The sequence below is a fragment of the Aquarana catesbeiana genome, linkage group LG10 (genome assembly GCF_042186555.1).
Source record: "Aquarana catesbeiana isolate 2022-GZ linkage group LG10, ASM4218655v1, whole genome shotgun sequence".
NCBI classification, from domain to species: Eukaryota; Metazoa; Chordata; class Amphibia; order Anura; family Ranidae; genus Aquarana; species Aquarana catesbeiana.
Genome location: NC_133333.1, coordinates 52,122,406 through 52,147,976, shown reverse-complemented (window position 1 = coordinate 52,147,976; position 25,571 = coordinate 52,122,406). Strand labels below are relative to the sequence as shown.

General features: G+C 43.7%; 1 protein-coding gene across 2 annotated transcripts in view; it reads right to left on the bottom strand.

Annotated features, from left to right (window-relative positions):
* PRR12 (proline rich 12) overlaps nucleotides 1–25,571 on the bottom strand; it is a 166,154-nt gene that overhangs the window by 44,852 nt on the left and 95,731 nt on the right. For both annotated transcript variants that reach the window (XR_012236316.1, XM_073602168.1), the window contains exons 2-4: nucleotides 13,198–13,310; nucleotides 5,880–6,041; nucleotides 425–4,041 (exon numbers count right to left, since the gene is read on the bottom strand). Coding sequence is in view for 1 of the 2 variants with exons in the window: in XM_073602168.1 (XP_073458269.1) it covers nucleotides 425–4,041; nucleotides 5,880–6,041; nucleotides 13,198–13,310 (3,892 nt within the window). In the remaining variant the exon portion in view is untranslated. The remainder of the gene's footprint in view (nucleotides 1–424; nucleotides 4,042–5,879; nucleotides 6,042–13,197; nucleotides 13,311–25,571) is intronic.

Here is a 25,571-nt window from a genome sequence, read left to right as displayed (position 1 = left end):
CTACAGGTTAACATAAGTCCCTTACTCTCCATGTTCTCCTGGAGTTTGGCCATTAAATTAGAGTGGTTCCCAAAGATAAGCATTATGGTTTAGGGTCCTGCCAGATTTAATCAGGATGTAGTGCTGCAGCTCCCAAGAAAACCTGATATTTGCATTAAGAATGGAGTCCTTCATGATACTCGGTGATGAGCAAATCCCAGGGGCCAGAGAGCTAATGTGCAGGAAAATTACCTAGTTAATGATCCTTGGCTTTTTAAAATGCGTTTATGACTCAAGTAAACTATTTTTTTTTTTTTTTTATTTGCCCATCCCTAAAAACCACTTATAAAAGGACCTAAAACAAACTTTTTATTTTTTTTTCTGGAACTCCATTTAAACTACTCTTCTTTCACCCTTCTATTTTGTGAAATAACATTACAGGTACCTTTAGTGGTTTCAGTGGCTCCATTGGCATGCTCGCTCTTCCCTCATCTGTCAGTCTCCTTCCTCTCCCCCTACCTCTTCCTCTGGGCCTTCTAATACCATCATGCCCCAGCACATGTGGTTCTACGAGAGGCCTGATCCTTGGTCTTCCCCTGGGTCTTGGAGGACCTTCTCTTTTCGGTTTAGTGGGTTTCCGGCCTCGTCTCTTTGGACCATCCATGTTATTTGGTGGACAAAAGTCAATATCTCCCATAGGACTAATGTTAGGACGAGTACGGCAGCTAGAAATAAGATCTGGGAGAAGATCAGGTAGTCTACGGCTATTTAATCTAATATCTGCAGGTACATCCTCCTTGTCTTCATCATCTTCAAACTCGTACTCTTGGGCATAGTTTTTCTTGGGAGGTTGGAAAGATGGTTCCCTTTTCTTCAGCAGGTGGAACGATGAGGTCTTGAGCAGTTTTTTAGGTTTGGAAGAGCAAAAGATGGGTGATGTCAGGCCAGGTTTTACTTCTGAAGACTGCTGGCTATGACCAGATTGAATTAGACCTAACTGTTCTGTGTTGACAGTTGATGGTAACTCATGTTTGACAGATACAGAATCAAGCCCCAAGTGAACATTCTGTTGATTGTCATTACTTTCGGAGGTGCAGTAACCTGAATAGCCTTGGCTAGACTGCATCATCTCATAACTGTTTTTCATGGCCTCATTCCTGTCCATGCTCTGAGAACCATCATCAGCACAACTTGCTTTGGGAAACTCATCATTCCCACAAGGTGGTGGACAGAACATATCTTCCATTCCTGGAAAAAAGCTTCTTTCTTCATCTTGCAAAAGAGAGTCAGGAAAACAAATTGATGTCAAAGGAACAAACCTCTGCTTTGAACCTTGAGGACTTGGACTATCAAACTGGTCCTTGGGCTCCATCTGAGCTTGCGGCACCTGTTGGGAGGACTCTGCATCTAATCGCAGGGGATCTCCTGCATCAGACAAGAGGTGCGACTGATTTTGCACAGGTCCAGCCTGGCCCAAATGTGTCTCCAAGTTCAAGTCAGGTTCCAGAAAATCCTGGATTTCTTGGGGCCGTGATAATGCTTGCATGGCATCGCTCTGGGCATGCACCTCCATGCCTTCAGATTGGAGTGATGCCTGCATTCTTTCTGGCTGCATCTCTGCTTGCATGCGCTCTGACTGAAGTTGTGCCTGTAGCTGAGGAGATTGCTGGGAATCCATCAGCTGTGCCTCTATTGACTGAGAACGAGAGTGTACCTCCATAGACTGTGAGCGTACATGAGCCTGCATTTGCTGGGACTGTAAGTGGGCCTCCAGAGCCTGAGACTGCAGTTGCATCTGTAGCTGTGGAGATTGTGCTTCAGATTGGATCCTTTGTGGTTCCATAAGGTGAACATCCATGGGAGTCTGTACTTTTCTCTGGTGTGCCTGCAACTGACTCTGGGTATGGGTGAGAACTGACTGCAAGAGCTGTGGTTGCTGAGTGGTTGGCTGGTGGGTAAGAGAAAGTGGCAGATCCGGGGAGGTATCCATCATCATTGGTGTGCCTTGCTGGCTTTGAAGCATGCTGTGAGTCTCCATTGACTGACTTTCAGCAACCATTCTGTGAGCCTGCGAGGCATGCTCGGGAGTCTTTTGCAGGTTTGAATGAGCGGAGTACAAGTCTTTACTTGAGGTGTCCATGTGTGGTAGATGGTCTACTGACTTTTTCATGTCCTGAGTGTATGAATCCATGGGACCAGTCTGGTGACTATAATGCACAACAGACGTTCCCAAAGACTCTGGAGTCGACCTTGTGTTGGCGTATTCTTTATGGCGATCAGCTTTTTTCTTGTCTTTTAAGCTCTGAAGAGACAACTCTAAACCTTGGTTGTCCAAGTTGGAATTAGTCCTTATAACACTTTGCAGGTGATACCTCTCCTCAGTTTTGCTCATTTCATAGGCCATTGATTTACTAGATCTTTCCTCACACTCAGCTAGGCTTTCAGAGGAGACTCGAGGTGGACTTTGTGACTGTAATAGGTGCTGAATAAGAAAGTCTTCATCGTCTGTCCTTTCGGTGGAAAGAAGATCAGAATCAGATTTTGGTTTGCTGTAGGATGGTGTTCTATCTAAGCTGGACTGGGAATTTTGATAGCTTTGTGAATGGGAAGCCTGCATAAAAGATGGTGAAAGTACTGAAGTCAAATACTTCTGAGACTGACCAGGAGAAGCTACACTTTGAGAGCGACTTGATGAAGGAGACTGGAGAGGTCGGATTATTTGAGAGGGACTTGAATCTGATAAATTTTGGCCATGGCTAGAATAACCAATAGATTGAGCATGACTGGACATAGCTGGTGAATGGCCAGTGCTGTAACTTAGGGAAGGACTAGCAGTTGGTAAGCCTTGTGAATGAGCAGGAACATAACTAGGTGCCTGGCTGGCAGAAACATGAGACTCATTTTGTACACTGTAATTTGGAATCTGGCCTACTGATGACAACCCCTGCAAATGCTCTGGTGAGTAGGTTTGATTCTGGCTCACGCAAGTCTGCAACCCTTGAGACTGACTACTCGTAAAGCTTTGGGATTTGCTTCCGCTGGTCAAATCTTGGGCTTGGCTAGATGTAAAGCCCTGTGACTGAGTAACAGCTGAAAGGTTCTGTGACTGAGATACAGAATAGCTTTGTGACTGGGACATGGATAAAAGATTCTGTGGCTGTCCAGGGGAGTAAGCCTGAGACTGGCTAGAAATAACAGAGCTGGGCTTTGGAGTGGAGGAGGAGTAGTTGTGTGTCTGTCCAGTGGTGGCAATGCTTTGGCACTTTGGAGTGGCAGTGGATCGAGGAGTCTGCCTAGATGCTGAGTAGCTTTTGGACTTGTTGGAAGAGGAAGATGTTGAATAACCTGGTGACTGTATTATTGGTCTGTAGCTTTGAGACTGTTCCTGGCGTGCTTGTGAGTTTTTCTGCGAACCCTCGCTGCTGACAGGTGACTGGTCCCCTAACGGGCTGCATGACAAGCTAGAGCGATGCTGCATTTGCTGGTAACTACCACCACAGCTAAGATAGTGCTGCAGGGAGTGGGCAGCAGCTGCGGCCGAGGGAAGCTGGGACTGTGCACTGGAGGGCCGCTGGTAGTGCTTAATGACGCTATCTTGTCTAGGCATTGCTCTTTCAATTGAAGAGGCTGGGGAGCTTGAGAATACAGAGGCATTGTAGAGTTGGGATGTTTGTTCCGAAGGTCCGAGAGATGAGGAAAGGAGGTTGAACTGGGAAGGAAGGTGGCGTGAAGCCGATTCTTGGGCACTACGATAGGCAGAACTCTGAGATGATAATCCAGTGCCCAATACAGTGCTGCCAAGCCGATCAAAACTAAGGGAAGATGGAACAGAGGACTGTGATGACTTTATATGTAGAAGTGGATCATGAGGAGAGAGGAGTCCATTAGAAGTAGGGCTGAAGGTGGCGTCTTGAAGAGTTAATGAGGATGTTACAGGGAAGCTTCTACCACTAAATGATGCTGGGTGTTGGTAAGCCGAAAGGGCAGAGGATGATGGAAATGTACCGGATCCTGGAATGGCTCCAGATATAAAGAGTTCTGCGGGAGCAGGGGTATGCATGGCTAGAAAAAAATAGAAAAACAAACTGAATCAATATGGTAGAAAATTAACAAATGCATTAGAGTATAGTCTCTCAAATCTATGACTGCAAGGGAAATGCAACTACTAACTTGCAGCAAAAAAAAACAAAAACAAATAACAAGCTAAAAAATATATGCTAAAATAGCTCAAACTATACGTCCCCACACCTGAAAAAGAACATGACATTTTCTACACGGCATTTAGAAATCATATAAAGTGTCCCATGGCGACATCAAGCGTATGACGAAACGTGTTGATAGACCAGACGTGACGTCACCACGCTCCTCGGCCGCTTGATATTCTGTTTATGGCCATTGCTGCAGCTCTCTTATACACAGAATCATCTGTTCTACGCCTCACCTGTTGGATTTTGACCAGTTGGGACACTGGAATTTATTTTTATTTTTTTGGATGCTTTATGGACTTCCTTTTTCTGATGAACTTGCTATTATACCCCTTTTTGGTTTTTTTTATTTATCACATTTACCTTTCACAAGGTTTGTCAAATTTTTGAGATCATGCTATAAATGTTCATTAAGTGATAGCGCTGCACTATATGTATATTAATTGTTATTGGTTATCTATTGACCTGTGCTAGCAGATGTCTTTATCATTCACTATTTTTCATTATTTACTTTTTAAGCACATTTAGCGCGGATATTCCTTTTTATGTTCTTTATATAAAGAGTATAGGCAGCTTTCCATAAAAAAAGACTATTTATCCAGTGCTTGATCAAATTGTTTAAATTGATCAAATGTTGAACATAAAAGTTCAGTCTAATGTGTTCATGTACATGGCTTTGAAAAGTAAAACAATTAACCATAAAGCCCATGCACAGCAACACAAAACATGCATTTGCTTGTCCCGGTGCACATGAGCCCCTCAAAGCCAATTTCATCTAAACTTTTTCAGTTTTGGTTAGAGTGGGACAGGATTAGGTTTTGATTGCCATCGGTGTCCCTATTGTGGAGACAGCCTTTCACATCCTATTAAAGTGACAGAGTGCCTGCCAATGGGAAGGAAGTTATGGAAAATCCCTTTAACTAAGGACGCAGCTGGCAAGAAAAACATTTTTTTTTTTTGTTTTATGAAAAAAAGAGAAGAGTTAGAACCTCAGTCAAGTTTACATTGTCTGTGCCTTCCTGCCCCAGTGAAAACTGTGCCTGTGTCTTGTTTAATGGTGTCAATGGCATAGAAAGTGAGGAGGGGATTTCCACAATATGCACATAAATAAAACCCTAACCGAGATTCTCACGCTTCCACTGAAGGTTTTGGTTAGAAAACAGCTCTAATAACATAAGTTGGTTGAAAACTGTTGACTCTCACCTCACTGTAAAAAAAAAAAAAAAAAAAGTCTAAAAACTATCTTTGTGCTTTTATTGATCGTTCCATTAATTTAGAAATAGCACACAATCCTTCCAATTTAAATAGATGAAAATGATGGTGGGTTCAGCAATTAAAATATTCAACCATTCTAATCATTTTCATCTTTAAAATGGAAGTAACAAACATTACCAGCGTAAGGCTTACTATATATTCTAGACCTTGGTTTAGAGCAGGTACATCCTGCCCCAGTGACAACTCTTCCCTTTGTCTTTTGTGGTGGTGTCACTGGGATGGAAAGTAGGGGGATCTCCACAATAACATAAGTTGGTTGAAAACTGTTGACTTTAACTGTCACAGGCTTACTATATATTATAGACCTTTGCTTAGAGCAGGTACTGTACATCCTTAGCACTACTTTTTAAAAAAAATTTGTTACAACAATTAAAAGAATAAAAATAAAACATTTTTAGGACTGCAAATTGTAGACCATACCTGTCTGCCATGAGGGTGTGCGGAACTGAGAGAGAAGGGAGGAGGCAGAGGGTCCAGGTTGGGGACCTCGAGATTCGAGGGCAGAGATTAGATTCATCACAGATGCATCTGGAGTGGCACTGCTGGCATGATGGAGGCCAGTCTCAAACAACCCTGACAATCCTAAAGAAAGGACAAGGTTGAAAATAATAAAATGTAATTATTTTATGACATCTGAATGGGGAAAAAAAAGGAAAAAACAAGCAGCAAGAAGAAAAATAAATGGTACAAAACAGAACATAAATGCATGTTTTTTGGAAAGTTTATGTTTTACTTTACACTTTCACTAAAAATAAACAATAAAGAAAAAAAAAAAAAAAATTAACTTATTGGACACTTGGCATCCAAAATGTCCCTCCCAAAGGACGCTGCGTAGTGTTGTTTAGCCTAGCTTGTACTTTAAGGTCTCATGCATACAGGGTGTTTCACCCACTTGTGGTAAATCCCAGCATTTTCGGGCACCCAGAAGGCACAGGTATAACACCCAGCCCTGCTGCCAGCAGCCTGTCAAAGGCTTTACCACGTTACATTTACTAAGGAAAATGACTGCAACCGCACTTGCAAACTGCAGTCTACTTGCCTTTAGTAAATCAACCCCAGTGAATACCCATCTAGGTGCACCTTGTGTCACTGAGCTCTACAGCAATGAAAAGAAGCTGCCAGCTCAAGATCCTGTAGAATCCGACACTTCCAGTAGTGTCAGAATCCAGGTCCCCCACTGCGCTCAATGGTTCAATCTGCTTGTCCCTACATTACTACAGTGTCCTGTAGCAATGCAAAGAATAGCAGAAGAAACCATAGTGTGCCGCAGGGGACCATGGAATTGATACTCCCAGAAGTGCTGAATTCTGCAGAATCGTCAGCCGCCAGCTTTTGTTCATTAATACAGAGATCTACGACATGAGCAACAGAACAAGTAAGTATTCAAGTTTGCAGAGAGCCCTTTATGGTATGGTTTATTTATTTTATTTATTTTACAAAGTTGCTTTAACCGCTTCAGCCCAGGAAGATTAGTTTGCTCAATGACCAGGCCATTTTTTGCGATTCGGCACTGCGTTGCTTTAATTGACAATTGCGCGGTCGTGCGATGCTGTACCCAAACAAAATTGACGTCCTTTTTTTCCCCACAAATAGAGCTTTCTCTTGGTGGCAATTGATCACCTCTGCGTTTTTTATTTTTTGCGCTATAAACAAAAGAAGAGCGACAATTTTGAAAAAAAAAAAAAAAATCACTATCTTTTACTTTTTGCTATAATAAATATCCCAAAAAAAAAAAAAAAAATCGCAATAAGCGTATATATTGATTGGTTTGCACAGAAGTTATAGCATCTACAAAATAGGAGATAGATTTAAGCATTTTTGTATTATTTTTTATTTTTTACTAGTAATGGCGGTAATCTGCAATTTTTATCGGGACTGCGATATTGCGGCGGACAAATTGGACACTTTTGACACATTTTTGAGACCATTGACAATTATACAGCGTTCAGTGTTATAAAATGCACGGATTACTGTATAAATGTCACTGGCAGGGAAGGGGTTAACACTAGGGGGCGATCAAGGGGTTAACAGTGTTCCCTAGGTGTGTTCTAACTGTAGGGGGGATGGGACTGACTAGGGGAGGAGAGAGATCAGTGTTCATACCTAGTATGAACACATGATCTCTCTCCTCTCCCGAGAGAACTGGGATTTGTGCATTTACACACACACACGGATCCCGGTTCTCGCTCTGTCACAAGCGATCGCAGATGCCCGGCGGTCATCTCGCTCGCATCAGCTGGGGGAGCGCACCTCCTACAGTATCTTAAAGGGCCGATGTACAGTTATGGCGGTTCGCCCAGGGGAGCCAACCTGCCGCAGTGTAACTGCGGTGGCCGGTCGGGAACCGGTTGAAGTAGTTGTAAAGGCTTAAGGTTTTTTACCTTCATACATACTATGCAGCTCTTGATCCAGCGATGTGCACGAGACCAAAGGCTCTCCAGAATCTCTCCCTCCTGATTGGCTGAGATACAGCAGCAGAAGCCATTGGGGGGTGGGGCTGAGCCTTGCTCCCTGTGTCTTATGAATGCAGAGAGCCGGCTAGGGAGCGGGCTAGCACGAGTGGCTCCACAGCAAGCGGCTTGCTATGGGGGCACTCGGCAAGGGGGAGGGCCCCAGAGCTCTGACGGGGGACCCAAGAAGAGCAGGATCGGGGCTGTTCTATGCAAAACCATTACACAGAACAGGCAAGTATGACATGTTTGTTATTTTATACAAAAATGTCCTTTACAATCATTTTAAGTTACACTTAACCAGTATTTGAGGGCACAGACTTCTATTTATACATATGTTTTCCTACAACAAAGTAAAAATTTAAGACATTAAATTCATTACTCCATACGGTGTTGTCAGGTAACCTGATAAAGTGTTAACAGATCCCAGATGGAACACAGTGAAGTGCAAGGAGATAAATTCACTGCATACTACAGAAAAACGCTGGGCTGTGATGCAATGCACCATTCCTCACACTCAAATCTCTGTCAAGCATGAAAAGGCTGCTTAATATACAGCACCAAAGCAAGATTCCTAAACATAGCAATGCAACACTTCCTCGTAGGCAAGATTACTTGCATTCAAATCACCTGTCGACTTCTAAAACATTTGGGAGTCCCAACAAAGGAGATATACCCCCAGGGTCCAATCTCAGCACATCCCCCGAAGCACTGGCATATACAGTATCTCACAAAAGTGAGTACACCCCTCACAGTTTTGGAAATATTATATCTTTTCATGTGACAACACCGAGGAAATGACACTTTGCTACAATGTAAAGTAGTGAGTGTACATCTTGTATAACAGTGTAAATTTGCTGTTCCCTCAACTCAACACACAGCCATTCATGTCTAAAGCGCTGGTAACAAAAGTGAGTACACCCCTAAGTAAACATTTTTAAACTGGGCCCAAAGTGTCAATATTTTTTGTGGCCACCATTATTTTCCAGCACTGCCTTAACCCTCTTGGGCATGGAGTTCACCAGAGCTTCACAGGTTGCCACTGGAGTCCTCTTCCACTCCATGATGACATCACAGAGCTGGGGGATGTTAGAGACCTTGCGCTCCTCCACCTTCCGTTTGAGGATGCCCCACAGATGCTCAATAGGGTTTAGGTCTGGAGACATGCTTGGCCAGTCCATCACCTTTACCCTCAGCTTCTTTAGCAAGGCAGTGCTCGTCTTGGAGGTGTGTTTGCGGTCGTTCTGTTGGAATACTGTCCTGCGGCCCAGTCTCCAAAGGGGGGGGGGGGGGGGATCAAGCTCTGCTTCAGTATGTCAAAGTACATGTTGGCATTCATGGTTCCCTCAATGAACTGTAGCTCCCCAGTGCCAGCAGCACTCATGCAGCCCCAGACCATGACACTCCCACCACCATGCTTGACTGTAGGCAAGACACACTTGTCTTTGTACTCACCTTGACACCATCTGAACCAAATAAGTTTATCTTGGCCTCATCAGACCACATGACATGGTTCCAGTAAGCCATGTCCTTAGTCTACTTGTCTTCAGTAAACTGTTTGCGGCCTTTCATGTGCATCATCTTTAGAAGAGGCTTCCTTCTAAGACGACAGTTATGCAGACCAATTTGATGCAGTATGCCGCGTATGGTCTGGGCACTAACAGGCTGACCCCCCACCCCTTCAACCTCTGCAGCAATGCTGGCAGCGCTCATATGTCTATTTCTCAAAGACAACCTTTGGATATGACGCTGAGCACGTGCATTCAACTTCTTTAGTCGACCATGGTGAGCCCTGTTCTGAGTGGAACCTGTCCTATTAAACCGTTGTATGATCTTGGCCACCATGTTGAAGCTAAGTTTAAGGGTCTTGGCAAACATCTTATAGCCTAGGTCATCTTTATGTAAAACAACAATTCATTTTTTCAGATCCTCAGAGTTATTTGCCATGAGGTGCCATGTTGAACTTCCAGTGACCAGTATGAGAGAGTGAGAGCGATAACACCAAATTTAACAAACCTGCTTCCCATTCACACCTTAGACTTTGTACCAATAACAAGGGAAAATGGCTAATTGGGCCCAATTTGGACATTTTCACTTAGGGGTGTACTCACTTTTGTTGCCAGCGGTTTAGACATTAATGGCTGTGTGTTGAGTTATTTTGAGGGGACAGCAAATTTACACTGTTATACAAGCTGTACACTCACTACTTTACATTGTAACAAAGTGTCATTTCTTCAGTGTTGTCACATGAAAAGATAGAATAAAATACTTACAAAAATGTGAGGGGTGTACTCACTTTTGTGAGATACTGTAGATCTTCTCTCTGTGCAAAATTTCCAAATTTTCCATACAGTGTATGGCACTCTCAGGTCTTGAAACGTTAACCTAAGCCTAAACGTTTGATGTTTGGATAAGACGCAGCGTGAGCGTGCATATGAGCTGCGTCTCGTTAAAATGTTGATAAATTAAAAGTGGAAGAAAAGTCTAAAGCCAGCCATACATGGATGAAATTCATCCGTTCCAAGGGAAAATTTCAATCTATGGGCAGGCTGGTTGTACTTTTGTCGATCTATTGGTTGACTTCAGAACAGCCACAGCCTGTCAGGTTTTTTTTTTTTTGTACGATCACCAGCAGTGACCACTGTATTCTGACTGCAGGGAAACCTTCCACTGTCGGAATACAATAGGGCAGCGGGAATGGTTACCCTATCAATAATGACTGTGTTGATGGGGGGGAAATTTGCACTTTTCTTTCCTTCAACCCATGGTTGAAGGAAAGAAAATTGCATAATAATTATTATTATACAGGATTTATTTAGCGCCAGCAGTTTGCGCAGCATAATCTGGCCTTACATTATACAATACATTACATTATACAATTTTCTTTTTGAATTTCCTGTAGCTTTACCTTCAACTATGTAGTGCAAGGGCCTGCCTGATTGCACACAAATTGAAAGTGTTCAGGTTGAACTTCATATTATATGGTTTTGGTAAATCTAAAGGAAAATTGCATAATGTATGGCCAGGCCTTAGTCTAACTCAGGGGTGCCCAACCTTTTGAAGAGCGAGGGCCACTTAAGCGACTTGGTAACCAGTTGTGGGCCACAATAAGCGGAGCGGGCGAACAACAGGTCTGTGTCCACTCTGCATATGTAAAGGGGACATGGACACAGCCCACTCTACTCTATGGGCCCTCCGATCCGATCAGGTGGGAGGGGACAGATCCCCTTCTTGTTTTTTGGGGGGATTGGATTGGAGGTAGGTGGGTGTAAACGATTACATCTGCGGCTCCATATAGGTGAATAGAGGGTCCAATTGGGTCAGACTGATTATGTGAAAGAGGCCTAAGGTTGCTTTCACACTGATGTGCTGCAGTTTACCCACATGTCGGGTGCAGAACAGTGCACCTGGGGCTTTCCTGCGGGTTAGCTGCACTTTGTCACAGACTTCTATTATATCCTGCAAGTATGATGCACTTTCTGAAAGCGCACCAAACCCCCCAGGTAATAGCAGAAGTCTATAGCTCAGTGCAGGTAACCCGCAGGTGCAGATCAGTTTGAAAACAGCCCAGTAACCACTGCAGAACATATATGCCCACATATACACTGTAATTTTAGTAATACACCTTTAATAACAGTCTTCCATTCAGGTATCGCCGGCTGTTGCTGTCCCAGGTAGAGTGCATTTGTTATGACTCCGCCTGTGACAGGAGACGGCGCTATAAGGGAAGCAATGACCTATGCGGCTCTGCTGCACAACTGCTTGCTTCCTCTACCGCTGGCTACATTCACAATACTAATGCTCTGGGGTGGAGGGTCAGTACTTGTAGCTGCTGACTTTTAAAAAAAATAAATTTTGCGGTTGGAACTCCGCTTTAAGGAAGAGCTTCAGCTTTTCCTCCCCAAAACAGATGCATTGAGCAAATAAATTAATCACAACTCAGCTGTCAGTTTGTGTGCAACTTACCTCCTTTAGCTGTATACAGCAAGTTTCTGTGTCTGTGATGTCACTCCTCCTCCTGATTGGATTTGAAAGTTCTCGGACTTCCAGTTTCCTTCCTTTGCCAGTCCTGATACTACATGTCTCATGATCCTTTGAGCCTCTCTAGATTCAGGGCAGGCTATGGGAGTCACTTGTACTAGTTCTGGGAGCTGATGTGTGTGCTTCCTAGAGTTACTGCGGGTGTTTTTGGGCCTTCATGTGGGTGGTGAAAGGTATAAATGTGTCATGCCTCCTCCTGTGTCATTCCTGTCTTGCAGCATGCCAAAGAATAATGGCTTATTGCAAGACTATAGAGCAGGGATATGCAATTAGCGGACCTCCAGCTGTTGCAAAACTACAAGTCCCATCATACTTCTGCCTCTGGGTGTCATGCTTGTGGCTTTCAGAGTCTTGCTATGCCTCATGGGAGTTGTAGTTCTGCAACAGCTAGAGGTCTGCTAATTGCATATCCCTGCTATAGAGGAAGGGCTATGGGAGGGGTTTCCTTTATATACAAATTAATCACTTCACACAAAGCAGGGCAGGACTGAAGTCTAATTGTGATCCATTCAATCCTGCCCAGCAGCAGCACAACTAGCTTTTAGAACAGGCTGTATATGAAATGGTTTCTTTCTGTAGGTGTGACTGGGCGGGACTGAATGCTAATTAGTATGTGTTCAATCCCACCCACCATCAGAACTGTGAAGAAAGTTACATCATTTACAGAGTCTGAAAAACTACAAAGGGGAGTGTTACAGACTCTGGCTGCTGCAGGAAGTGGCTGTGGAAGGGACAGAGTCTATCAGCAAGCTATACAGAGTGTCACATGACACAAAACCACAACTAAACCCAGAATATCAGGGCACCTGCAGACAACAGAGCAACATGGTACAGAGGAATCGCCTAGGCTATCAGAGCGGAAGTTCTCCTCTCCCTCCCTGCAGTCTACTGGGACACCTCACAGGTCCCAGAAGATTGCCGGACCGTTCAGCAGGTACAGCGTGATGCGCGCATGCGCAGTGCACACCCGGCTGTGAAGCCGCAAGCTGTCCCAGCATGGTGCCCACAGTTGAAATCCAATTGAAGTAGCCAATGCATGATGGATAATGTCTCCATTTACACAAATTTGCTGGACTTTGCCAGCAAGTTTTGAAACAGACAGATACATGTTTAAAGCGTTGAGTACTAATGAGGATCACATTTTGACAGTGCAGTTATTGGAGGGAAGACAGTTCTATCATATTTTAGCTAAAAATAAGTTCATTTTAAGAACACAAAAAGGTCTTAAACAGTGTGGGTAATCTTACCTGCTGGATGGTGGTTGGTGGCATAGCCCTGCAGAGGGTGAGGCGTTGCATACGCCTGTCTGTGCAAAATGTCTGTTTCTGGGTGGGAGCCTCTTGAGCTTCCATAGACCAAGCTAGAAATAAACACAGAAGACGACTATGAATATATTTGCACTTATGGCAGTATTCTTAATAGTAAACGTAAAATATGTTCTATTCCTCCATACTATAAAACAGAGGGTGAAGTAGTCATACACAGGTAACAATTTATCACTGAATTGTTGACAGCAGGCCAAAAGTTTTTATAGCTCATAATCAGACAGACAATAGGCTTCAACAACATATTAATAGGCAATAAATCGGCAATATTGGACTAAAAATTGTCCCTAAAAAATAAAAAGAATATTTGTGTATGCTTGCTTTGTTGCTGATGATGTATTTTTTTTGCTTTTCTTTCCAGTGAAAACCACAGATTTGAAATTTTCTCACCGTCCTGCTGACATTGCCTTGCAATTTTGTCCTGCAAGTGCAGTGTTGTCCTGTATGCTTCTGTCCAGGACTACAACACTTAATGACACACAGGGGTTTATTTACTAAAACTGAAGAGTGCAAAATCTGGTGCAGCTCTGCATAGAAACCAATCAGCTTCCAGATTTTATTGCCAAAGCTGAGCAAGCTGATGTTATAAGATGATTGGCTACTAAGCACAGCTGCACCAGATTCTGAGTGAACCAGTTTTAGGAAATCTCCCCCACAGTGCTTCTAATGCACACAAATCACTAAAAGGAAAGAATCATGGATTTATAGTCCCAAAGGCTGCCTTGTGCATTGCTGTGCTGGTATGTACACTGTGTGGAGCCTCAAAAGATGTCCACAGGCTTGAGGAGCAAAAATTTGTTTTTTCTTCCATTAACCAAAAAAAAAAAATATATATATATATATACATAAATTATTATATATATATAAAATTTTATCTTTATATATATATATATATATATATAGATAGATAGAGAGAGAGAGAGAGAGAGAGAATTATATATATATATACATACACACACATACATACACACACCAAAATCTTTAAAAAAAAATCCTTTTACAGCTTACATCACTAATGCCTCGTTTCCACCGAGCGGATCGGTTTGGTCAGTACGCTGTTTTGAGTGTTTCCATTATGAAAGCGGCCCATACAACCGAACCGCACCATTCTGGGTCCTGCTTCAGATGTGGGGCTATAGAAAACGGTACGGTTTGGTTAGGGCGGAGCTACGATACATTCCACCGATTGGCGGATGTGTGACACTTTTTTTTTTTTGACATTTTTTCTAAACCCGCGTATGGCCCCTGGCGGTCCGACTTGCAGTGGAAACGCTCACCTGAATAGGCCGGACCATTCTAGGCCTTCAAAACTGTACCGACCCAAACTGATCCGCTCATTGGAAACGAGGCATAAATGATCATTCCCATGAGAGAATTGTCCATATTGGATTTTCACAACTGACCTCCAATACCTACTCTTATGAAAAAAAGGCTTATTCTGCTAATGCCCTACCATGTACACAGACATGTAAATTAAAAATAAAGTAAAAATAAGGAAATACGATTGTTCACTAATACCAATATAAATTATGAGGATTGAGCGATTATTATCTAAAGTCTATGGAAAGCTTAAAGTGAACCTGTGCTTTGAGGCTAAAGCAAGGAGGTTTATGTTAATGCACCCTGCCTTCCTGGCAGTAAACACCTCGCTTTTCCCCCTCATCTATAATGTCGCCAGGAGCTATTAAAAACAACCCTGGGTAAGCTCAGCTGGATTTCAAATCAGGGTTTTACAAAGGGTTGACTGTCTGAACACCCTTAAGTGACAGTGCAGAACAAGCCACCAAGCACAAGTAAGGTGACAAGGTGTAAGTCACATGTTCCTACATACCGAGAAGTACCAGAAACTTTCTTCACTCTGCTAAATTGATGGGTGTGGAGCAATGTAAAAGTGTCCTAGGAGGACCAGGTTTTAAAGTCAACCTGTTGCTTTGTTCTGCCGCGTACACATGTCTGCCGAGTGCCAGCCAAGCACGACTCCAGAAACTTGACATTTATGCCATGCCAGACTTGCAAGCCCTTTCATTAACATTGTTCTGTTAAGCAACCCCTTGTTATTGCCAAAAAGGCATAGGACTTTTGAAATGTAAACACAAAAGGTAAAACCAGTTATCATGTCAGTAAATTTTGTTGCCTACTAAAAGGTTGGACAAATGCCAACACCCTGGTAGTTTGAAAACTTTCAGTTGATGTCCAAGCCTTCTATTGATGTCTACGGATACATGTGTTCCTTGGCACCATGAAAATGACCTGCTGACTCCCACAATGGCCTAAAAAGCGCTCAAACTCTATAAAAATTTGCCTACCCATGACCGTCAACTACCACACAAGGCAGGTATTCAGCTTTAACACTAAGAACATGTATACATGGCAGGCTAAAAAGCTATAGCTGCAGGCGTATAGTGATAGTTACATAGTTAGGTTAAAAAAAGACCATTCAGTTCAGCCAAATAAATAAATAAATAAAAATGAATATCATACAATCCCATATACCAAATCCTATACCCACAGTTGATCCAGAGGAAGGAGAAAACCCCCAGCAAAGCATGATCCAATTTTGCTACAGCAGTGGAAAAATGTGTTCTACATCATCTGTAAAACCTAGTGCACCTACTGAGGATATTTGTGAGAATATAAGTACAAGAACACAAGAATTTGTGACAATAGTCAGAAGGCAAAGAATGAATCTCTATAGCCCAAGGCATTACACAGCACCTGTGCAAACAAAATGGCACACAAGGATGAGCTACATGAATTTCTTGAATGAGCTGAAAAGAATTTCCTGCAGAAATTCAAGACAGTAGTTGGTTCAGGAAACAATACTAAAGTGGAATGCAAGACCAAATGTATTTCAAGCTGTTAGAATAACCTTTCTTTTAGGAGAAATTGCTTATGCGCTGTACCATCCCAATCAGAGACTGAAACTACATTTTCTAAGCTTACAAATTTTCTCCACAAGGTCCCTGCCTCACGTCTTGATGAAATTTAGAGTTTTGCCTAGAAGGCCTGCAAAAGCGAGACTCTTTAAGCTCTGACCTATTAACTATCACTTCTTAGGAGTCTTTTCTTGAAAGAATAACTGTACGTTTACATAGGTTAATCTTTCCATAAACCCCTTAGGCCCCTTTCACACGGGCGATCCAATCAGGTATGCCTGTCATTTTTCCTGGCAGACCAGATCAGACCCTCCAGTCTCTTCTATGGAGCAGCGGATGTGTCCTCTAACACCCGATCTGATCCGAATCGGCAAAGACAGACAGATAAGGGACCTATTCCCCATCCATCTGACAGATCGGATCAGAAGGTATTGGATGAAAATGGACAAGCGGTTAGTTTCCATCCGATTGCCCCATAAACGAGAGAGGGCTGTGTCCTTATCCGCTTTTCATAGCAGAGCAGACACGGACCTGCAATGCGTCTGCTCAGCGGGGATCAGTGGAGAGATCTGCTGAGCAAGCAGATCCTGCTTCACGGAGGCGCCCATGTGAAAGGGGCCTACATTTTTCCCAATTTTGGACAATCTTTCCCAGAAATGTATGGGGATTCTTCTGCCCATGCACAGTTCAGCTGGAAGACTATGTTGTGGCTCTTAGCAGAAAATATAGATATAAGTAGTGGGAACAGGTAATTGTAGGATTCAGGAGGGATTATGGGGGGAAATTTTAAGGGATAATTTTACTAATAGCCATTTTTTTTTTCACTCTTACCTTCTCAGAATATACGCCACACACTACCGGTCACAAAGTATTAGTTGGGCCATTTATGCCATGAGGCTCCAATTTAGATATTTAAGCCTAGTACACACTGCTAGTTTTTCGAACGGCCGGCTTCTGTCGGACAGGCTGCAGTACACATGGGCTAAATGTCGGCTGGTTTCTATCGAACTGGCCGATGTTGCCCTATATTCACCCGTGTGTACTAGGCTTATTGCTCCATTGACAGAATTATTTAGATTCAATTAATAGATTCTCAGTTTACACCCATATACCCCCTTTTACATACCTCTAGAGCAGCCATTATCAGTCAGGGTTCCTCCTAAGAGTGCTAGGAGTTCCTTCAGTTGAGGTTCTCTGTCATAAAAACGCTGAGAAAGGCTCTTCTAGAGGAATTCTCCATGACTCAGTGCCTTTCCTTATCCTCTCCCTCAACACCAGTCAAGAACATATCAACCAGATTTTGGGGGTTATTTCCAAAAACTGGATAGTGCAAAATCTAGTGCAGCTCTGCATAGAAACCAATCATCTTCCAGGGTTTATTGTCAAAGCTTAATTGAATAAGCTTAAGTTAGAAGCTGATTGGCTACCATGCACAGCTGCACCAGATTCTGAGTGCTTTAGTTTTAGTAAATCTCCCCAATGAGCGGAGCGGTGCACTTGCAGGGCGGTCTAAAAAGTCCTGCAAGCAGCATCTTTGGAGCGCTGTAGGAGCGGTGTATTTACCGCTCCTAAAGCAACCCTTCCCATTGAAAACAATGGGGTAGCGGTCCAAACCTGCCTGCAAAGCGTTTGCAGGCGGTTTTAACCCTTTTTCGGCCACTAGCGGGGGTTAAAACTGTCCCGCTAGCAGCCGAATAGCACCGCTAAAACGACAGTAAAGTGGCGCTAAATATACCACCGCTTTACCGCCAGCGCCCACAATGCTTCAGTGTGAAAGTAGCCTCAGGGTTATAACAGGCAGTGAGGTGGCGACATATCACCTCTTCACCTGTCAACCACCCTCTGGAAAGCAATCCACTGTGCAAGGGCTGTTGCATGTGAGAACAAGCCCTGTTTCCATTTTGCCAGCTTTGACCCTATTCAGGCTATGTGGGAAGTAGAGTTGTAGCTTAACATGGGTCCCAACTTGCCTTGGATTAAATTACAGCCATCAGATATGGTTATACATACGGTTTAATTACTTTCTATCCAATAAAGAAGGTATAAATGCTAACTGGTTGACAATTTGTTTGCTAAAACCCCATGAGCCATAAAAGAAATCTCAGTGTGATTGATCTCCTCCAACCCCCCTCCAATCTACATGCACTTGCTCCAGCATTGGCTGCACATCATTGCTCCAGACTGGCTTGCTGATGGGGATAACGGTAGGCCATGTCAGTTTATCATTACGGCTTCGTCTACTCTCCACCAGAGGTGCATGTGACAGCGTGACAATGCAACTGGGAGACAGTTGTCAACTCATGAAAATAAGTGCCTGAACAAGGACCATCATGGCAGGATCACCAAGTGTTCTTTTAAGGAAAGCTGTAGAATTAAAAACATTGAAGACAACTTTTGCATTTCAGTGACTGGGTTTACATTTACTTTAACTGTAGGAGTATCTGAGGAATGCCCAAAAGATATTATTATTGAATCCAAGCAAAAACCACAAAACAAGTTAAGAGGGCAAATATTTCCTAATGATTGCAGAGAACAACGTAGACAGGCTGTTGAGTTACTCATAAGCATGAGTACTATTGATTTTTTTTTATAGTTTAATCAATTGTTAATTTCCCAGTGCACCAAAAATGTGTAGATATTATTAACATCCACATCAGCAAATGTATTGGTGTGTTCCACTAAATATAAAGGAAACAAACACAGGAGATTTTAATCTATGCACGATCATGGTGTTCTTCCATAGAAAGGTCTGCTTTTCCAATAAAATGTATAACCAACTGACAATCAGCTTTAAACCCTTTACAACCACTTTTTGCTACAGGTAAGCCTATAATTAGGCTTACCTATAGCTACACCGGATATCTCCTAAACTCCTAAGATATCCCCTGTATTTGCATGTGCCTGCCGTTACTTCAGTTAGACTGTGCCATTACCAGCGGCTCCCGCACACATGCGCGGGAGTGAAGTCATCGTGGCTCTGGCCAATCACAGCGCCGGAGCCCCGATACCCGGTACTAACTCCGGGAGCGATGTCGGCCGCCAGAGCTGGGTACGTGGATGGCTGCAGGGGCTTTGATCCCAGATAAGTAATTCATAATGGGCTAGTATGCTATGCATATTAGCTCATAATGCCTTTGTCTTACAGGTTTTTTTTTTTTTCTAGGGTTTACAACCACTTTAACAGCTCACACAAATCCCTTCCTAATAAAGTTCTGGGCACCATTAGGCAGGCTGAATGAAAAAAAAAAAAAAAAAGAAGGAACGGATTCCTCCATTAACACATTGTAATCCATTCCTGAAAGTAGGACTCTTCTGCTGTCAGAATAAACTGATCAGCAGCTGCAGCCACTGATCCACAAAGCTTTTCCAACACACCTGTTTTCCAAAAGTTAGATTTACTTCTATTGAGCTGGGAAAGCCATAGAATGGTCAAAATTCGGCCAGTCGCTGCTGAACCGGCCCATTTTCGATCCATGTATGACCAGCTTTACTATGGAAGCATCTAATTGTATTTACCAGTGGGTAAACCCAATCACGAAAATCTCATATACACTTTAACATGTTAATGTCATTTCAAAAGTTATTTTCAATATGCTTTAATCTGCAGCTTTCATTAAAATAATACCCGATGCTTGTTATATGGTGACAACTGTCTCCAAACTGTGCTCCTGCGCTGACATGGATCCCTGGTAGAGGCTACAATAAGCCGGGCTGACACACACACTGCATATGCATGATCCACTGTTGTCAATACCAGGAAAGCTGTTACAAGGCAAGGATTGGCAGTCAAGAAAGGGGTGAATGCAGATGGGAAATGGCTGGGAAAAAGGCTGGAGGGGATCAGTGACATCAATATGCAAAAAAAAAAAAAAAAAAAAGGATTTTAAAAACGGTTAAAACATTTTCTAATATATATATAAAAAGTGCCAATTGTTTATGATACATGGTGCACTAGTAAATGAAATGTCATCCAGTTAGGCCTTGTCACACTGAAGGCAAGTTTATGCCCCTCTAAAAAGCGATCCTCAGTTGAACAGTGGTTTGCAGGCATTTTAGGAGGTGATACTGCTGACTCCAGAATGCCTGTTTTTTTCTGATCCCAAAAGGGATTTTGCATTGCAATAATGTGCTTTGACCGCAAGCCAAGCTGGTTGACACATGGTTACACCATGGTCCCATTGACTTCAATGAGCCCATTTGCCCAGCAGTACCACATGCCGAATGTAATATGCCAGGTTTGCTGCTCCGCAAAGCTGCAGCAACCTGTACACACACACATTGTCCAGGCACCTCCTGTTAAAGCGTACTATTGCTCTGTCTCAGCCTTGCAATTGATCTCCTGCTTTGTCACCCATGCTTTCACCCAGTGCGATGTTAGCACACATTATGGTGGCCACCCAAGCTTCAAATGTCCCAGCATCACTAGGAGTAAACAATGCCTCAGGCTTGGTGGTCAGTGGGTGTAAGAAAATGACGTAGCACTTGTGGTCAGTAGGAGGAGGAATGGTAACAATTGTTAGTATTAGTAGGAAGAATAGTGCCCCATAGTTGGTGTCTGTGAAAGGACTGGGCTTCATACTAGTATCAGTGGAAGGAATAGTGCCCCATAGTTGATGTCATTGGGAGCAATAGTACCCTGTTTTTGTTATAAAGTGGAAGGAGAATACCTCACTGTTGGTTTTAGTGAAACAGTAGTGCCACATTGTTGGCGTTGGTGGGAGGAATAGTGCTCCATTGTTAGTGGAAGGAATAGAACATCATTGTTGGAGTGAAAGTAGTGCCCCATCGTTGGTATCAGTGGAGGGAATGGTGTCTCACTGATGGCTTCAGTGGGATGGATTGTGTTTTGTATCAGTGGAAGGAGAAGTGCCTCAAGAGCCAGGTAAAGGCAAGCAAAGGGGCCACATTTGGCCCCTGTGCCGCAGTATGCAGACTACTGGTTTGGATTACTGGATTACAAAAACTAAAAATAGATTAGAAAACGGAGATGTGATCGACAACGTGTGACTGTAAATTATGATCATATCTTAACTATCGATTGGAATTCACTTCCTTGTGTGTGGCATATTAATAAAACTGATTTTTTACTTTAGATCAGTTATGCCCCACAGAAGAGATCGATTGGAAGAGAAATCAGTCATTTATTGACTCCTGTATGGTCACCATTCCATAGGCATGGTCCACGGTTGTCACCATCAGAAAACCCGCAATGTGAAATACCATGCAGCCATGTCTGGAGTACATGTAGACAAAAAGTTGCTGCAAAAAGGTTGCATGACACCTCCAGCACCAAGGTTATAAAAATGGATGATAAAAAAAAAAAAGATGAAAACATCTATTTTATTGAAAAAAAAATAACGCAAACATAGGCTTTGCATCTGCCCTAGGGCTTATTGACACCAGAGGCCATATTATAGCTCAGGAGGTAGTGCTAATGCGTCGTTAATGTGGCGCTGAGGTGTGAACTGAACTCATAGAACCCAAGGCAAATGCCCATGACTATGCTTCGAGCAAGGCTGCCCAGTGCTACCCAACACAACTGGTGTGAATAGGCCCCTTATGGTGTCAACGGGCCCCTTAAATCCTCTATTCTTTTACTATTCTACACATACAGAAGCTATAGACTGCGTCCACTGAGCGCGTAGATCATGTTTGTACGCAGGTGGGAGTCTAGACAAGAGCGCTTCGGAATTCTAGCAGAGAAACAGATTTCTGACTCAGCCGCATACAAGAAAACATGAGGTTACGTATTAAATATATACGTGAGGCAGCTGTTAATTCACAGAAGCTTCACCCGCAGCACCGCGGCGGCTATTTTTAGACAGACGTTTTTAGTGTAATAATGAGGGATTATGGAGTTGTATTCCTCCCCATATGCTTGCCATCATTATTTTTCCGTTTTCTTTTTTTCTCTATGTACGCTCAGCAGGCCGCGCTGCGCGGAAAACACAATGTTTACATAATCAGTGAATGTGGAGACAGGGCTGAGGCTGGCCTTTTACACACAATCACAATTCTCCTGCTATGTGTCAGCGTGGGGATGAGGGAGACATCACACACTCTGCACTTGACAATTATTACAGCAGCGTGACAACAAGCAGCGATGGACAGAAATAGCAACAGAAAAGGCTTCTGGGTAAAGACCGCCATGAAAAGAAGGCAGAGGAAGAAGACAATTGTAGCCGATCGATCCACGGCCTTGCAGCTGCAGGGGAACTACAAGTGCCAGCTTGCAAGTGGCTGAAAGGCTGTGATGAGGCTTGTAGCTTTACAATGATGCAATTTTTTAACTTTATTCCGAATAATGAAAGCAAGCCCTAAAGTGATTGCAAACGTTCTTTTTTCATTTTAAATAAGAAACATGTCGTGCTTACCTGCTCTGTGCAATTTGTTTGCACAGAGCTTCCTCAATCCTCCTCTTCTCCAGTACCCTGCAGATGCTCTGGACTCCTCCTCTTCTCTGTGTGCTACCAAAGGAAGTAAATTCCTATAGTAGCACACATGCGGGTTCGATCCAGAGCCACGCTGCCTGTGTGTCTACAGTGCAGCTCAACCCCGCCCTCTGGATTTGATTGACAGCAGCAAGAGCCAATGACTTCCTCCGCTCTCACTGAGTCCAGTGAGGAGGGAGAGAGTTGCTCCTCTCCGGCACAGCGCTGGATCGAGATCAGGCTCAGGTAACTATTTAAAAAGGGGACTGGGAGGGGTAGCTGCACATAAAAGGTTTTCTACCTTAACGCAGAGAATGCATTTAAGAAAAAGTACAGCCAAAGCTCGTTTGGCTGTACTTTTCATGTGGTTCACATGAGTGCAGTTCGTTCTGCACTCCTGTGACCTGTTTTCAGCAGACAGAGGGCTGAAGCATTCTGGCATTAAGATAAAAAGCCTTCGGTGTGCAGCAGCTCTCGTCAGCCCCCCTAACACTTACCTGAGATCCCTCTCTGTCCAGCGATGTCCACGAGTGTCTCCGCCATCTGAGATTCTCACTCCTGATTGGCTGAGACACAGCCAGTGTTGCCAACCACCAGTATTTTTACTGGCAGCCAGTAAAAAATGGGCACTTTTCTCCTGCCAGTAAATGCCAGTGAAAGAAAAAGGTTGCCGGTAAAAAATATGGCTGTGACGCTTGGCCGAGACCATCCGACTGCCTGCTACAGTGTGTTCGGACTGTGCTGGCAGTGTGTCGTGTGAAGTCGCAGTGCGAGGGCACAAAGCAGCTGGAGCCTTATGTGCAGGTCTGTGGAACGGGAGGAAGACAAGCCGGGAGTGGACCTGAGGGACCACCTGGCATGGAGAGAGAGGGTCACTGTGACTCAGGAGGGGACGTGTCATGTTGGCGAGTTGCTGCTGCACACTGCTGTCAGTTTGTATGTTTTTGCCTTAATATCTACCTTAGATCACTTTGCTAATTGCATATTGTACTTGTTTGTAGCTTAAAAACTGAAATTTGCACTTAAAACTGTCATTTTGTAACTTTTGGCTATGCCAGTAAAAACTTGGCTGTCCCAGTCGTGTCAGTAAATTTCAGTTTGGAGGGTTGGCAACACTGGACACGGCTGACCACTGCTGTCAAAGTCAGCTAGCCAATCAGAGGAGAGAGAAGAGGGGAGCGGAGCCGGGTCGGGGCGCCGTGTCTGAATGGACACGGAGCCGTGACATGGCTTGGGTGCCCCATAGCAAGCTGCTTGCTGTGGGGGGCACTGAAGAGGAGGGAGGGGCCAGGAGCACAGAAGAGGGACCTGAGAAGAGGAGGATCCGGCTGCTCTGTGCAAAACCACTACACAGAGGAGGTAAGTATGACATGTTTGTTATTTTTATGGGAAAAAAACACATGCAGGGAATCCAGGAAGTTGTGGAAAGAGATGGCTAGCAGACAGGCAGCACGCACAATATGAAAGATTTTTCTAGGCAGCTTATACTGGATTGTCAATAAACAAACTATTGCTTATATTATTATTACAATGCTAATGTTATAAAATTAAAACGTGTACTATGACCAAAGATTTCCTTTAAAGCGGAGTTTCACACAAAAATTGAACCTCCGCTTTTCGGGACCCCCTCCGGTATTTGCACCCACTTCCGGGTATAAACTCCCAGGGGAGTCTACGCCCGTCCCCCCGTGCTGTCTGCTGGGACACACACGGGTCCCAGAGACAGCAGAGACCATTCGGATTGCGCAGTGCGACTTGCGCATGCGCAGTAGGGAACCGGGAAGTAAAGCCGCAAGGCTTCATTTCCTGATTCCCATACCGAAGATGGCGGCGGCAGCATCCGAGGACCAAGGGACGGTTCGGCCTCGGGTGCCGACATTCCGGACACCCTGGACAGGTAAGTGTCCTTATTTTAAAAGTCAGCAGCTGCAGTATTTGTAGCTGCTGACTTTTAAAAAACTTCCGCTTTAAGTAGTAAAACCATGTATAATAACGACATACAACAGTGCGGAAACAGAATAATTGGGCAGTTTGGGACTACTAAAGCACCAAATATCCCGCACCACCAATACAGACTGGGTTACAGAAAACACGTCCACTGCCCATAAGCAAATGTAACTAAAAAAAAATTTACAAATAAAGCCTGCAACGTCATAGGAAAAACACATAGATTGTTGACCTTGTTACAAAATGCTATTGGTCTCCCTTTCTTAGCAATGGACCAACGCCAAACCCCAGCAAACATTCTCTGTGTGTAAATCGTACAAGGACAAGAAATGGGGACAGCAGGGTCACCGGGACAGGAAGCAATGACAATCTCCCTAACAAGGCCACAGATGCCAATAAAAACCACACTTGATTTGATAAAAAAAATAAACAAGAATTGCACAGATTAGGGTTTTAAAGTGTAGCTCCTGTGATGAAAAATATGTATCCTTGTAGTGAGGAGGGGGACCCTGTGCAGTGACCATCTTCATTACCCCGGTAGCTGCTGGTCTTCTCCACTGCCCTACGATCCGGAACATGGGCATCCTCCCGTACAGGGTGGATTGCTTGTCTTCATTTGTATGGAATGACTTCAGAGAGCTGCAACTGACCAGGCAGCGAAGGAAAGAGGCTTTGGGGGACAGGTTACATGGGGAGGGGGGATTGTAAAAGAATGAAATAAGGGTCATCCCTTGGGCAAAATTAGCTGTGAGCTCTTGTAGCGGGTCGGGGGACCCACTGTAGTTTTCTTTCCCCAGAGTTCAGCTTTAAGTCAGAGCTTCTATTTTGCATGCTTGTTACAGGTAAGTGACCTGGAATTCAGTGGTTCGGTATAAGAGCCGAACAGCCACCATTTTAGAAGGTGGTCGGCCAAGGTATGGTCTCTATCCTTTGAATAAATTAGAATGCACACTACTGACGGACAAATAAAGCTATAAGGCCCCTTTCACATGGGCAGATAGAATTAAGCTTTTAGCTGCAGATAGATGAAGTTATCTACCGC